The sequence below is a fragment of the Podarcis muralis genome, chromosome 8 (genome assembly GCF_964188315.1).
Source record: "Podarcis muralis chromosome 8, rPodMur119.hap1.1, whole genome shotgun sequence".
Taxonomy (NCBI): domain Eukaryota; kingdom Metazoa; phylum Chordata; class Lepidosauria; order Squamata; family Lacertidae; genus Podarcis; species Podarcis muralis.
In genome coordinates this window covers 13,971,685-13,987,980 of record NC_135662.1, presented here as the reverse complement: position 1 = coordinate 13,987,980, position 16,296 = coordinate 13,971,685, and the positions used below count along the sequence as shown (strand labels likewise).

General features: G+C 43.6%; 1 protein-coding gene across 1 annotated transcript; it reads left to right on the top strand.

Moving 5' to 3' along the window:
- The first annotated feature begins 487 nt into the window (after positions 1–487).
- RNF139 (ring finger protein 139) lies at positions 488–16,082 on the top strand. Its single transcript, XM_028736184.2, has 2 exons — positions 488–988; positions 13,993–16,082. The coding sequence occupies exons 1-2, from the start codon at positions 805–807 to the stop codon at positions 15,813–15,815; spliced, it is 2,007 nt and encodes a 668-aa protein (XP_028592017.1). The 5' UTR covers positions 488–804; the 3' UTR covers positions 15,816–16,082.
- The last annotated feature ends 214 nt before the right edge of the window (positions 16,083–16,296 follow it).

Here is a 16,296-nt window from a genome sequence, read left to right as displayed (position 1 = left end):
TATTGCCTCATCTTTTTGCAAAGTCCTTTGAGGTCTGTCTGTGTGTGGTTTTTTGTTTTTTTTTACAATCAACTGTATAAATTTTATCAGGTAAATAATTCGAAACGCTGCTGAGGAAAAACCCGGTCGGAGCCGAAATTCCCTCGCACGCTCCCTCTCCCTCTCCTCAGCGAGGAGGCACTGAGGTCAGTCCCGACTGCGACCAACGACTCGCCTGAGGGGAAAAAAAACAACCCAACCTCCGAGCGCGTGCGCGGCGACGGCGGTGGCGGCTCCGGATTGGCGGGTGCGAGGTGCGCTCGCGCCGCTCATTCGACAGTTACCTTTGATGGTGGTGATGGGTGAGGTGGGATTTTTTTCCCAGTCCTAAACTCCACCCACTAACCCGGCCGCCGCCGCCAGCACCGGCTGCCTATTGGCGGGGCGGGGCATTGTGACGGGAAGAACGCCGTGGCCCCGCCCACTCCCCTCCTCCCCCCGCCCGTCGCGTTGTTTCTGAGAGGGCCGCGGCGGCTACGTCGCTGCTGCTGCTGCTGCAGGAGGAGGCGGCGGCGCGCGCCGGCTGGCTGGCGGGCGGCGGATGAGGAGGAGGAGGGAGGAAGAGGCAGGCAGGCATCGCGGACATGATGGCGGCGGCCTCCTCGCGAGCGCTGGTGTCGGCGGCGTCGGCAACCTCCCTGCGTCCGGGGTCCCGGGCGGCGAGAGCCCGGCGGTAACTGGCGGCCGCCGTCATCGCCGTGCCCTTTCTCTGCCTTCCCCCCGCCGCCCGCCCAGAGACGGACAGGAGGCGGCGGGGTCTCGGGGATGGCGGCCCCGGGCCCCCTTCAACCGCCGCCTCAGCGGCTGGGCCCGTGGCTGCGGGCCGGCGCCGAGGTGGCGCTGCGGGTGCCCAGCCTTTTCCTCATCGACGCCATCTTCAACTCGTCCCCGGTGTTCCCCGGAGACTCCCTGTGGGCCGGCCTCCTGGGGGGGCTGCTGCGGCTGATGGGTGAGAGACCCTTCCCCCACACCCCTCACGAGCACCCCATTGAAATGCCTATCGCTGGGCGGTGGGGGGGGAGAGAGAAAGGGGTGGGTGGGCCTTCCACACCCCACCTCCGTCCCAATTTTACCTCAGTAGTTATAGATCACGAGACCTCAGGGTCGCGGGTTCGAGCCCCACGTGGGCAAACGGTTCCTGCATTGCAGGGGGTTGGACTAGATGACCCCCGGGTAGCCCTTCCCACTCTACAATTCTGTCATCCTCCTTCCCTTCCTATAGGCTGCTCAGGAGGTGGAGAGAAAGGATTTTTTGTGGGGGCGGCGGGGGGTATATCTCCAACCCTTTTCTCCGCCACCCCGGAAGAAGCTTCTTCTGTGGTGAACGGTCGCCGTGCCTTCTCCGCGCTTCCTCGTGCGGCAACTTTCCTGCACTCTTACTTTTAATTGGCGTTGGGGAGAGAAGAGGGCGATCGCCTACCTGTTTTTCTCGGGCGTGAATCCTCCCTAAACCACCACCTCCTTTCTCCCCTTGAGAGCATCAAAACTGCACCGGGTTGGTGGTTGTGGTTGTTGTCCTTGTAAAAAGGATGTTTGCTAATCCCCGGTTGACCCATAAGTAAGTGTTGAAACAGCAGCACATCTTCAGCCATTTAGAGTTAGGGGTGTGAAGGGCACTTTTGAATGATGCTAGAGGGTGAAAATGTACGTTTATTGATCTGGCTGGAACAGGCTAAACGTTTACTGTAGTTTTTTGCACAGTGAATGGATCTCTTTTTCCTAGCTCTGCTTTCCTCACACCCAGATTTCCAGTGAGATGTGTCCACTTTCTTTTTTTCATTGCTCCCCAAACCTTTTGCTCCCACAGACCACTTGGTCTTAGTGGACCACTTAATGATTTTTCTACCTGTTGTCACAGTTGTGACACACTGTGCTAGATGCTGTCTATTTTTAATTGTTTTTTAATTGCTTCTTTTCTAACTTTTATTATATCACAGTTTGCATCGCATGGTATGATTCAGATTGTATTCCCACATAAACACAATAAAAATACACTTAAGGATCAATATGAAATTTGTGGATCACTGTTGGCACACAGACTACAGTTTGGGAAACCCCTAGTTTATTTAATGCTGGCACCTGGGTCAGTCAGTCTGCTTCCCTTGGATTGTTAGCTAAGCTACCATCCTTTAAATTTCACTCAAAATAACTACAGTATGGCTTTCCCCCCCTAAAATTAAAGTAGTGAAAGCTAGTCCCCAGCATTGGAAGTTTTATAAGAGCCTAGTTTGCTAAACATTTGCCAGGGACAGCTTGTTGACTGTAAAATGACCTTTTATGATCTTGTCTTGGGCTAAGATTGCCCAACTGTTAACTATAACCTCTAGTGTTTCAATGCCTTCTGCTTTTTTGCAATAGGCCTGCTGGTAATTTGGTCATCATATCTTGGTTCAAGCAGAACCAGTTTCCAATTTGTGCTGGGGTAGCTCAGTGAGTAGAACATGAGACTCTTAATCACAGGGTCGTGGGTTGAAGCCCCACCTTGGGCAAAAGATTCCTTCATTGCAGGAGGACTAAATGACCCTCGTCGTCCCTTCCAACTCTACAATTCTATGATTCTCACCTAGATAGCAATTGTCTGTTTAGAACAATATTATTCAGATAACTAATCACATACAGGCCACAAAATATGTATGCATGGTTTTTGTATATGATAAAACAGTTTGCTTGCTTTTTCTGCACAGAAGTGCTATTCGTGCAAGAAATGTCACATGAAATGGTGTGGAAACCAGACTTGAAAACAGTCAATTATCTGCTTGCATGTGATAAAAATCTCCGCCAAATGATCAGATAAATGTGCATTTGTAAATACCGCAGAACATAGTTTGCTTCTCTTTCCCCCACTTTCAAGTGGTTTTTATATGCCACAAGTAACATGTGCTTTGGGTAACTTTGTGAAGAAAAGCAGCTGATAATAAGAATGGCACATGTATTTGTGAACTACTATCTGGTAGAGGATATTGCCTGTTAACAACTCAATTATAATAGCTTTTCAAAACTACTTACCGTAGACAGCTCCTAAATGCTAAACAGCTCTTCCTATCTTCCTCATTCTTTCATCTTTATGTTGCATTCCAAATTACATTCTAATGAATTTACCTGTCAGCTCCAATTTAATTTAGCGCAGAGCTCTATAAAAGCTTTTACATAATTGAGTTTTACCATAACTATTAGCCTGACGAGATCCGCTGATTTGCTTAGAGCACATTTATACTGTGGTGGTGGTGGGGATGGATGGACTTTTCTTTTATGAAACTTGACGTCACATTTCCTAAATGTGGCTAAGTTGTATGGCACTGCCTTAGCAGACTTCTGTTTGTGTAGTGGGATTTCACCTTTCTCTGTTAAAAATCTGCTCCAGAGGATCCACCAACTCTGCAGGGAAGATTTAAAGGTCATATGGAGAACTACTAGGGGGAAAGTGAAGTTCCATCATATGACCAGAAGACACTAGGAGAGCGTACCATACAGGGTGTATAGAAACCTATATTGCATATTACAACCCTTGGTGCTTCAAATCATTCTTGGATTTCTCCATACCTTCTGAGATGTTATTTCCATTCATGAGAGTTTTATAATCTTACAAAGCAGAAAGAGTTTTAGAAGATAAATAATATAATAATAATATAAATTGTTGATCTGTATAAACAAGTTCTGAGCAGTCTGTGATGTCTGATCTCTGAACTAGACATCAATGCAGTATACAAATGTGGAATTGGTTTTTGCCCCTGCTTTCCTCCCCGTTGCCATATACAGTACTTTGGTTTGAAGATTAAACTATGACAGTTGTGATAGTGTTACTGGGTAAACCCTAGTTCTGTTCTGCAAGCTTGATATTTGTGTCTGGAACGTGGCCTGATAGGCATTAAGCCAGAATAATAGGTACATTGTAGTACATTGGAATAACAGCTGAAAGGGTGTTGCAGAGCATAATGCTCAGGGGGTGTAACCTCAACTGGTGACTCATCCCTTACTATAGAAACACTAATAATAAAAGAGGTGGAATTCCCTCCCCCCATAGTGGGGTGAGGCTTTTAAGTGCTGTGTGCTTCAGTTTCCATGGTCATAGTTTGTGTGATAATGACGATGAGGGGGTGGTAAAGTTGTAAACATGTAATTAAACATGTCTATTATCATTCCATTGTGAAGATGCATCAAAATTGAGTGCTTTGAAGCTAATCTTATATAAATGAGATCTATCAGGTCAGTTACTGGATGATCTCTGCTAAGGGTAAAATGATAAGATTAAGTGATTAGGGCCATTTGATAACTATCCTTTCTTGAAAGGATTAGGGGATGAGGAGAGTCTAGAATGGAAGCCCTTGTATTTAGAATTGTATTCCTTCTTTATCTCAAATTTTACATAAGCCACATTCATCTTGTTCATCTGGCTCGCCCTGGGATTTTCAGATAAAGGGTGGTATACAAATTGCATAAATAAAAAATAAAAATCTGGATCAATGTAGTCTAGAAAATGGATGCAGCTTGTATAGGGGCTCTTTTTTCTTCAATTTAAAAGCCTTGATTTAAAAAGAGTAGCCATATTATAAAAGCCCTTTATGTTTTAGGGATTTGTATTGTTCCCCATTCTTCCTCCAGTAAATATTGTGGGACCTTGTGTTTCAGAAAGAATTAAACTAACACTTTTCTTAAGATTTTTAAGGAAGTTGAGACAATCTTATGCATGTCTACGCAGATATATTCTTTTCTATGGGACTTAATAGCAGGTGCGCATAACATTGCAGCATAATTTATTGGAAAGTGTTGAACTATGAATTAATTTGGGGCACCAATTGAGACTGTTAGTTGTGCTTAATTCTGCTGAAACTAGTACCATTTACAGTGGTGCCTCGCAAGACGAAATCAATTCGTTCCGCGAGTTTTGTCGTCTTGCGGTTTTTTTCGTCTTGTGAAGCACGGTGTCGGGAAAGTTTTGGAAAAGCTTCAAAAATCACCAAAGTCTTTGAAAACCTCAAAAAAGGCTACCACACCGCGTGCTATGAGTTGCTCCTCGAAGTCAAGTCGCAACTGCATTAACGGTGTTAAGAAAAAGGAAACAAACTTGCAAGACGTTTCCGTCTTGCGAAGCAAGCCCATAGGGGAAATCGTCTTGCGAAGCAGCTCAAAAAACAAAAAACCCTTTCGTCTAGAGAGTTTTTTGTCTTGCGAGGCATTCGTCTTGCGAGGTACCACTGTACCTGCGTTAATCACATCCCATTAATTTCAGGGGGATTTTTGGAATGTGACTTCTCTGGATTGGGACCATGGTCTGCAGCTAAGCTAATTGTGGGAAGCTTTGCTTGTGGTAAGAGATAGAAGCTGATTGTCCCTAGTACATTACAATTTGACTTCTGGGTATTTCATAGTCAGGGAGAAGGTTGTGTATCATTGAGCTTTCATAATAAGTCTTAAACTTGAACTTTAACATTTGGATGTATGTTTGCTTCTTCTAGGAATCAATAGGGTGTTCAGATACTGTGATTCATGGGTCATGTCCAGATAAGCCCTGGGTTGTCTAATATGTTTTCCTCATATCTAGTTGCAATTTTGGTTCAGGGCCATAACTCTAGTCAAAGGATAGTGGAAATATATGTGAGTGATTTACTGGACAGAAATTTTAAGGAATTGATGTATTATGATAGGTCATAGCATTTATTCATTTGCAGAGAATTCTTAGAATCCATTTCTATTGCATATTTTTGACCATGCCTCATATCCAATACAGTGGTACCTCTGGTTGCGACGGGATCTGTTCCGGAGGCCTGTTTGCAACATGAAAAGAGCGCAACCTGAAGCACCGTATCTGCGCAGGTGCGCAGCGCGATTTGGCACTTGTGCACATGCGCGAAGCGCAGTTTAGCATTTCTGCGCATGCACGAGCGGCGAAACCTGGAAGTAACCCTTTCCGGTACTTCCGGGTTGCTGCAGGACGTAACCTGAAAGAACGTAACATGAAGCAAACATAACATGAGGTATGACTGTATCCAGTTCTAGCTAAAATGTTTTGGCTAGACTTTGGAAGGATGATAAAATCCCAGAAGTGAAAACCTGATTACTGAGTATGTGTTATTGCAATTACGGAGAAGATTATCAAGAGACCAGAATCAGATACTCCTCAAACAAAATGACACCGATTTATGTAATTTTGGAGAGAGAATGGTAGAGAGTTTGATTTTCAGAATGCTATGGTAGATTATCTTCAAGGAGTTAGATTTTTGTTGGGTTTGTTGAGAGACTGAGAATATTTTTTGTAATTATATAGAGCAGTTGTATGTTGGAGATACAAATGGTTTTACATAATCTGCACTCACGTATGAATTTATGAATATCCTAAAATGTACAGTTCTCCCCATATCCAGTCGGCTTCACGCTCCCCAGCTGAGCAGCCCTGCTCCCACTCCTCCTGTGCAAACAGGAGCAGAATTGGGGCTCTCTCAGCTGGGAAGGGGGAGGAGCACTTTAATGGAGCCCCCATCCTGTCGTTGGCTTGTGCGGGTCAGGGGCTCCTTAAAACTGCTTGGCTGAGGCGAGGGCAGCAGCACGCTCCTTGCTGATTCAGCTTGATTCTCCCTCTGCCGGGGCAGAGTGCGATGGTGTCTGCGTCCACATATCGATATATTGCCCAGTCCTACTCTGGATATATCTTGAATGGTTTAAATTTATACTGGCATATTCCCTTACTCAAATATATGGCTATAGCTAAGAGAGCTCCTTATTTGCTGGCCCATGTTGGCACTGTAGCTAGTATAATGAGATTACAGGTAGAAAAGACCATTTCCTGAGAGATATAATATTTAGCAGTTAATCTCTCAGCCAGAGATCATTTGGCAGTCCTATAACCTTTCCCCTTAGAAAACACATTGAACAGTCATGCAATTGATACACATCTAAAAGGTTATTTCTCCTTGCTTTAATTACCAGGATAGTGGTTCTTGTGTTTTTCATTGAGACACTTTTGATTTAGAAGCCAGCATCAGCTTTCCCCCCTTTTATTGGGAAGTCAGAACTGCATGTCCAATTACACATTATTCAGAACGCTTTGCAGTAATTTCGTGTGTGAAGCCATGTTAGAAATGGAGATATGAAAGTGAGGAGCTAAAGGGCACCTTAAACCTAGGTTATGGGCGCAACAACGGAATGTCTAGGCACACTTTTTTAATAACAAGAATACAAAGCTGAAAATGAATGAACTGCAGCTAAAATATTACGTTCATTTTCCACATGGTCTAGTCCTTCCCCTGCCCACCCCCTAATATTCTTAAGAGGGTCTCTTCTCCAGTCTTCAGAGAGTGGCTGGAAGTGGGGAGGCAGAAGAAGGTCTTCCTTTATTTCCACTCTGCAGGTTTAATCTGAATTCTTAGGTGCAGAACTGTGCCCAGAGCTCAGAAACTGCTCACACTAATGACAAAATGCACTAGTCACAAAATGCACCTAGAACAATGGTAGTTTCAAACACTGGTATAAAGAATGTTAACATTTACAACACATTTGCATACAACACATTTGCACATTTGCATTACTCTCACCTCAGTAAAACAGTTAAAAAAAGACAAGCTTCACTTGACGTGTTTTCTAGGGACTATATTTTGATCCAAATCTTTGTTCCCGCCGAGCCTTACAGGAACGTTGAATAAATGTTGTCCTAGTCAATCCGTCCAAATAAGTTTATTCCCTCAATCCAATTTGGAAAGAATAGAAGTGGCGTCTCACTACTTTCCTCTGGGAGGAATATAGGTTTGCCGTCTAGTATGAGTGAAAGGTCACTGTTATAAACAAGTTATTTTAAGCCAGAAGAGGAGACACTAACTACTATACCACTCGAGCACTTCTTACCCATTTGCCTTGAATGCACCAAAGAATCTTAGTAGGTCCACTGCTTCATCCCACGTGATGGGGAACTCTTTCTGGCCCATTGGGCAATAGTTGAAGCCCAATGAATAGCCTATGTGAAGTTATCTAGTTGTTTTGAAACCAGGTTCTTTGCTCTTATGACTAACTAGTGGCTCTAAATCCTTTTTTTAAAAAAACCCATAATGGAAAAAAAAATATATTTGGTTCTTTTAACTAGTAGTGCTATTCCCCCTGCCAGTGCCACCACCAATATTTTCTGGAGTACAATCATATTGCCTCTCAGCTAAAGAGGATTTAAGAAATAATAATCACTATTAGATTATAAACAGATTTGTTAATTTTCCTTATGAGTTAGCTTCAGTTCAGTGCACTAATAACTCATGTACTTCTCCAATAATAATTATTGTAAGGCATGACCAAGCTCTTAATCTGCGTTCAGCAGCCTCTGATCACTCTGGTTGCTGCTGCTTGTTTTCCAGATTGATTGTAATGGTCCTTTAAGTGAGGCCTGAATAACTTGTGACCCATCCAGCCAAATATAGTCCCACAGGGCTCAAGGCAATCCTGTTAGCAAGCCCCCCAAAGTTACCAGCCTGGAAGCGTTTTTACTTGTGTGCTGTTTACTCATAAAGGGGGTTGCAGTTCTGACCTTCCTCCTGCTTGACTCTCTGAAAACCTACCGTTCACTCAGGTTCCATTTCTTAGAGATGCAGGCTATGTTGTTCCTAATATACAAGCTGGGGGAAGCTTACTGTCTCGCAGGAGAGGTGGGGAAATCTGGCGTGTTGACAGCCCCAGCCTACTATTGAAGTGGCAAGATTACCTTTCCTGGCTTCGTGGAATTTATTGTATTGATTAATATCCTGTGACCTTTTAATTCTGCCTGTAAGGGGTGTGTGTGTGTTGTTTTGTTTGCTTTCATTTCTATTATGTGTTTACATTTTGTATTTTTATGTTGTGAACTGCCCAGTGATCTTCACATGAAGGGCAGTATGCATGTAATATATATATATGTGTGTGTGTGTGTGTGTGTGTGTGTGTGTGTGTGTGTGTGTGTGTGATAAATGAGTTAATGCTGCCCACCACACCAATGCTTATGATTAAAAAGACAGGATGGGGGATTTCAGGTTCAAACAGGGGCTGTGGAGGCAGTAAAACCCTTTTCTTTGTGACCAGTACAAAAACAGAGTGAGCTGCAGTAGCAGAAATAGCATTCTGCCCCTTCTTCTCCAGCCTACTCACTGACCTGGAGAGAATTTCATAGAATTGTAGAGTTGGAAGGGTCCCAAGGGTCATCTAGTCCAACCCCCTGCAATGCAGGAATCTCAACTAAAGCATCCATGACAGATGGCCACCCAACCTCTGCTTAGAAACCTCCAAGGAAGGAAAGTCCGCCACCTCCCAAGGGAGTCCATTCTACTGTTGAACAGCTCTTACTGTCAGAAAGTTCTTCCTGATGTTTAGTTGGAATTTCTCACACGCTTGCCTGCATGGAATTCCTGGTTGCCAGTGATGACTAGGCGAGTGGTTAAATAAAAGACTTGCTCATGGATCTGTTTTCATGGCTGCTTGGGACAGTAGAAAAAGGAGCGCTGTCAAGCACCTGCCGACAAATGGCTGCTAGGCTGTGTCATAAATTGTGCAAGCAAATCTGTTTTAGCTTGAAATACCAATGCTAAATGCGGTGTTTCAGATGATATTGACTAGTGTTTTGAATAATACAAATAATTCTCTGGCATCTCAGATATGCCTTTTCCCGAAATTCAGTAGAAAGTTGTCAACTCTCAGATACTGTGTAATTGGCCCAAATTTGAGGGCTTCATGAACCATTTCATTCATAGGTAAAAGCAAGTACAGTGGTACCTTGGTTTAAGAACAGCCCTGTTTACGAACTATACGGTTTAAGAACTCCACAAAACTGGTAATAGTGTCCCAGTTTGTGAACTTTACCTCAGTCTAAGAATGGAAGCCGAATGGTGGAAGGGCACCGCCGGCGGGAGGCCTCATTAGGGAAAGCACACACCTCGGTTTAAGAACAGTTTTGCTTTAAGAACGGACTTCCAGAACGGATTAAGTTCGTAAACCGAGGTACCACTGTATGTTAAAATCCATCTTGTGCTGTCTGCCCAATACTTACATTTTATTTATTTTTTATTTATTGAATTTATATACCACCCTTGTTCTGCCAAATACAGCAGTTCTTTCCAAGGATATCCGGACAAAAGGAATGAGGAGGTGGAAGGGGAGCCAAAACAGTTTCATTAACAAATAAACAGCGGGCATGCAAAGCATAAAATGAAACATACCTGACAGGGGCTACCCAATCTCCCCTTCAGCTGCCTGGAGTCCCAGGTAGAACAGCAGGAGAAAGACCCCGACTGCCGGTCTCCCAGCATCAGGTCCTTTGATCGGGGCAGAAGCTCACCAGGCCCCTCCCACCTATGGCTTTTATAGCCTGCCTTGATGTAATCAAGTGCACCGGGCGTTACTCATGATTAATACAGAGCGGCTTGGAGTCTCCCACTATCTGCAGCCGACATCCAGCCAGCACTTGCCACACAGAAGAACCCAATAAACTCCTGACAGGTGTGTGAAACACAAGAATCCAGCAGACCCCACCTGGGGATGTTAAAGGGAAAGGGACATGCCACCTAACTCATTGAAATACAATTGTCTTTCGCATTCCCACTACATTCCTATACCCGCAGGTCTTAGGGCGGTTCACAGAATAAAATCAAAATAAAACCACAAAATACATAATCAAAATAAAACCAAAAACCCAATATCCCCCCCCCCCCCACAACATTTTAATAGGCCATAGGGTGTCAATCAAACCAACCAAAGGCCTGGTTTTTGCCTAGCGCCTAAAAATGTATAATGAAGGTATCAGGCGAACTTCCCTGGGGCGAGTGTTCCACAGACAGTGAGCCACTGTAGAGAAGGCCCGTTCTCATGTTGCCACCCTCCAGACCTCTCGAGGAGGAGGTACACAAAGAAGGGCCTCAGAAGATGATCTCGGGATCTGGGTAGGTTCAGGTGAAAAGAGGCGGTCCTTGAATGTATTGCGGTCCTGAGCCATTTAAGGCTTTATAGGTTAAAACCAGCACTTTGAATTGGGCCTGGAAATGAATTGGTAACCAGTGCATTCAGACCAGGATCTGTGTAATATGCTCAAACAATCTCTAAGCCAGTAGTGTCCAAACTTTTTTTAAAGAGGGCCAGATTTGATGAAGTGAAGGGCTGTAAGGGCCAGCCAAAGTTGTTGACCTTTCTTTAGGGTTGAAGTTGTTGAGGGTTTTTTTTAGGATTTTACCCCAGGAAGTAAACTGCCACAAGGGTCGGACTTTGGACATTGGACATGCCTGCTCTAATCATTTAATTAATCACTGATCTCTTCCAGTCACGAGCCTTCTTGTCGTCATATTAGGCAAGCAGTATTCATCAGAAAACCTCAAATACTTAATTGGTAGGGCACAAAAATCTATTAGGAGCCCCAACCTGCAAATATTTATGGGTTTTATTTTATTTATTAAATTCGTATACCACCTTTTCTTCCAAGGAGCTCCAGGTGGTGTACATGGTTCTTTCTCTCCCCATTTTGGCAAAAACTGGCAGGAAGTCTTGTGGAGACCCTTAAGCCCAAGGTGTTTTTGGCTACATAAACCCACTTAGCAAAAAGCAGCACCCAGATGGTAGAGTGAAACTGCATGATAATGGGGCTTGGCTGTTGGCCATATTGCTTGTTAACTGTGTCATTGACACACCTGCAAGTTTTGTATTAAAACACCATAAGAAATGCCTGGTTTGCACTCTTATTGTATAAGAACATACTGCTGTAGGGCTGGAAAAACAAGTGTTTTCAGTGTTTGTGTAAGCGTAACCACTATGTAAATCAGTGATGGGTATAATAGGCAGTAACAGGCTGTGATGTTAAGTACAGTTACAGTGCTGTTCACTCATCCATAAATGGTTGTTTCATTTCCCTAGACCATTTCTTACCTTCATACAATGTAATTTTAAAACACTGATTGCCAATGTGGCACCTTCAGACGAAGATGCACCTCCAGAGGCCTTTCCTTGCACCCAAAGGGTTCAGTTCCCCTACTGAAATTAGGCTTAAAAGAGCATTTCATTGTAGCTAGTAAAAAAGGTTGTGGTGTGTTGGGGTCACAGTGTGTGCATGATTCCCATAACAGTTCCAGTCCTCCAAGTTGCTCATGGGCCCACGAAGGTTGGTGGCCCCTGTTATATTCCTGTTGTTTACATGATATATGTGAATACAGTCTGTATTTAGAAAAAGTTCAGGATGCCTACCAAAAACACAAACAACACAATACAACCTATATGCAGATGGGAAATAGAATGAATGAAATCAAGATACAGATAAATACTAAACACTAATGCCCCACAGAGGACCTTAAGGTCCACAAATAGCAACACCCTAGAGGTCCTGGGCCCTAAGGAAGTTAGATTAGCCTCAACCAGAGCCAGGGCTTTTTCAACACTGGATCTGGCCTGGTGGAACGCTCTGTCTCATGAGACCAGGGCCCTGCAGGATCTGATTTCTTTCTGAAAGGCCTGTAAGACAGAGTTGTTCCGCCTGGCCTTTGGCTTGGAGTCAGTTTGATTCCCCCCCCCCCCCTTGGCTGTGGAGGGCGGGGTATAAATAAAACATTATTATTATCATCATCATCATCTAGTTTTTACTGATTTTTTTCTAAGTATTAAAGCCATAAAAAACTAAAAGCCCATCTAGTAACCAAGGCCATCTTAAAAAGGAAGGTCTCTTATTGCATATGGTTTCTTCCCTCAGGGAAGGGGTGAAGAAACTTTCTGAGCACCAAATCCCACAGTCTGGGTGTGATCACTAAAAAGGCCCCCTCTGGCCCCCGTCAAGAATGACTTTGGTATATATTGCTCTGTGTTGATGATCTCCTACTTGCTGCTAGGAGGTCTGAGCTGCTACGGAGAAACAGAAATGTATGTAGAAATGGTGGCCCAATTGATGCTATCAAACATGTGATTAGTTTGCCCTCATTTCCATTGTGCTTATTTGTCCTCAGTAGTTTGGAGCAAGTGAATATACAGGCATACCTCAGAGATTATTGCGAGTTCGATTCCAGACCACCGCAATAAGCGAATACTGCAGTAAAGCAAGTTACACAGGGTTTTTTTTGTTTCCCAGTACATATAAAAGTGACGTTTACACTATACTGTAGTCTATTAAGCCAGACCCCCTGGCTGCAGGGGCGAAAGGGGGAAACCTAGCTCCAGACTAGAAGGGGGGCGGGCTTCCTTCCTCTGGAAGCAGCCTCGTAAGGAGCAATATCTGTGAAGTGCAATAAAGTGAGGTATGCCTGTTCAAGAGTTGATATTCTGGGCTTTGTGGAAATTAGTATTTACTACGATTGGATTAATTGGAGTACAGCTTCTATAAAATTGAACTGTAGAATCATAGAATCATAGAATTGGAATAGACCACAAGGTCCAACCCCCTGCCAAGCAGGAAACACCATCAGAGCACTCCTGACATATGGTTGTCAAGCCTCTGCTTAAAGACCTCCAAAGACGGAGACTCCACCACACTCCTTGGCAGCAAATTCTACTGTCGAACAGCTCTTACTGTCAGGAAGTTCTTCCTAATGTTTAGGTGGAATCTTCTTTCTTGTAGTTTGGATCCATTGCTCCGTGTCCGCTTCTCTGGAGCAGCAGAAAACAACCTTTCTCCCTCCTCTATATGACATCCTTTTATATATTTGAACATGGCTATCATATCACCCCTTAACCTCCTCTTCTCCAGGCTAAACATGCCCAGCTCCCTTAGCCGTTCCTCATAAGGCATCGTTTCCAGGCCTTTGACCATTTTGGTTGCCCTCCTCTGGACACGTTCCAGTTTGTCAGTGTCCTTCTTGAACTGTGGTGCCCAGAACTGGACACAGTACTCCAGGTGAGGTCTGACCAGATTGTAGATTGAATTTACAGAGAGGGCTGAAAACTTAACAAACAGTCACACTTGTTCAAAGTGCATGTGCTTTAGAGTCATTGAGCAATTGTCATTTTAGAGTGTGCAGACAACTAACTCTCCTTTTCTCCTCCTCTTAGGTGTCTTTGTATCCAGTGTTGTTCTGATTCTGTCACAAAGATCACTTTTCAAGTTTTATACGATCAGCTCCGCTCTTCTGCTAGCCGCAACATCAGTGATGGTGAACTATTACGCTTTTTTGCACATAAACTTCCACAGTGCCTCTTATACAACACCTTTTGGAGTTCAGCTCCTTCCTCATAAAGGACCTTCCTTAGGGATGGCACTCTCTGCCCTTCAGCTTGCCTTTGGAATTGGCTACGTTGCACTGTTAAATATCCAGTCCATATATTCTCAGCTAATCATACTGGATTTATTGATTCCTCTTGTAGGCTTGATCGTTGAATTGCCGTTACACACCAGGCAGATTTTAGTCTTTACCTCAGGCTTCATTTTGACAGTATACACCCTGGTCGTTTTAGTTTATAAAATTAAACGGTTCTACTACTCTTCACGGTATGTCTATCTTCTTATAAGGCACATGTATCGCATTTATGGATTACAACTGTTGCTGGAAGATACATGGAAAAGGATTCGTTTTCCATCAGTTTTGCGGGTCTTTTGGCTAACGAGGCTGGCAGCTCAAGCTGTTGTATTAACATTCTTCATCAAAATGGCAGAAACTGATCCAGGCATTAAATTTTACATGATTTCTTGGGACAGTTTTTGGGAGTTATTTTGCAGCCTTATTGTCAGCGGGTGTGATTCTACTTTAACTGTATTAGGCATGAGTGCTGTAATTTCATCTATAGCTCACTACCTGGGGCTTGGTATCCTGGCCTTTATTGGATCTACTGATGAAGACGACAAAAGGCTTGGTTTTGTGGCACCAGTTTTATTTTTTATTTTGGCCCTGCAGACTGGTTTAAGTGGGCTTAAGCCAGAAGAGAGACTAGTTCGCTTGAGTCGAAACATGTGCCTTTTGCTGACCGCAGTCCTGCATTTTATCCACGGAATGACAGACCCTGTCCTAATGTCTCTGAGTGCCTCCCATGTGTCCTCATTTCGCAGACACTTTCCTGTGCTCTTCGTCTCAGCTTGCCTCTTTGTTCTTCCAATTTTGCTCAGTTACATGCTTTGGCACCACTATGCACTAAATACATGGCTGTTTGCTGTTACGGCATTCTGCGTGGAACTCTGCCTGAAGGTTATTGTTTCTATCACTGTGTATGTACTCTTTATGATTGATGGCTACTATAATGTCCTATGGGAAAAGCTTGATGATTATGTCTACTATGTTCGATCGACGGGCAATATAATTGAGTTTATATTTGGAGTAATAATGTTTGGGAACGGTGCTTACACCATGGTGTTTGAATCAGGAAGCAAAATCCGGGCTTGTATGATGTGTCTGCATGCCTACTTCAACATCTACCTGCAGGCAAAGAATGGCTGGAAAACCTTTATCAATCGCAGGACAGCTGTTGAGAAAATCAACTCACTTCCTGAAGTCAAAGGAGAGCGATTACGTGAAATCGATGACGTGTGTGCAATCTGCTACCACGAGTTTACTACATCTGCTCGTATTACTCCATGTAACCATTACTTCCATGCACTTTGCCTTCGGAAATGGCTCTACATTCAAGACACTTGTCCAATGTGCCATCAAAAAGTTTATACTGAGGAGAAGGAGAATCTCAATATCTCAAATAACAATGGCTTTGTTGCACTCGATGAAAATGAACCTGATGAAAATCCTTTGCAAGGAGAAGATGAAGCTGCTGATATGGAAAATGAACTAAATGAAGATAATGACAGTTCTGAGAGTGAGGAGGAAGCAGAGACTGAGAATTCAAGTCAGTCTGTCACACTGCCCGAAGAACACTCAGAACAGGGAACCTGACTTGGTTTAAAATGTCATGTACTGAACACTGTGGGTGGGTGTTAATAGTGGAGTTCAACTATGGAATAAAAGCTTCACTTCATCAGTGTGTAACTAAGCACAAGAACAGTATCTCAAAATGTTGAATCTGTGAATGGGGTTGTCAATTTACTGTGATGTGCGATTGTAAATATACCTCTTAATTACTGCTGGTCTCTTTTGCGACCACCTTAAACTTTATGTACATTATTGTACATGGAATAAAGTGTTTTCGCATATTTTTTAAAACAGTTGAACAAAACACTTCTTAATTGATCAAAAAATTATAGTGTGCAAGTTGTGTCAAAAAGTTCCCGCACTTTGGTAAACTTAAGCCCATGGTTTTTGGATATATTGAAAACAAGCCAGTGTCTCAAGGAGTCACCCTTTAAACCAATTAAAATATTGGATAAGGGTTAACAGATGGATTGCATTTCTCTTGGAAGATAGGTGGTCAGAGGGC

Bases quoted from the DNA above. Each gene is read 5' to 3' on its own strand.
- RNF139 (XM_028736184.2), top strand. From the start codon at position 805: ATGGCGGCCCCGGGCCCCCTTCAACCGCCGCCTCAGCGGCTGGGCCCG. The intron at 989-13,992 runs GTGAGAGACCCT...TCCTCCTCTTAG, and splicing joins GGGGCTGCTGCGGCTGATGG to GTGTCTTTGTATCCAGTGTT.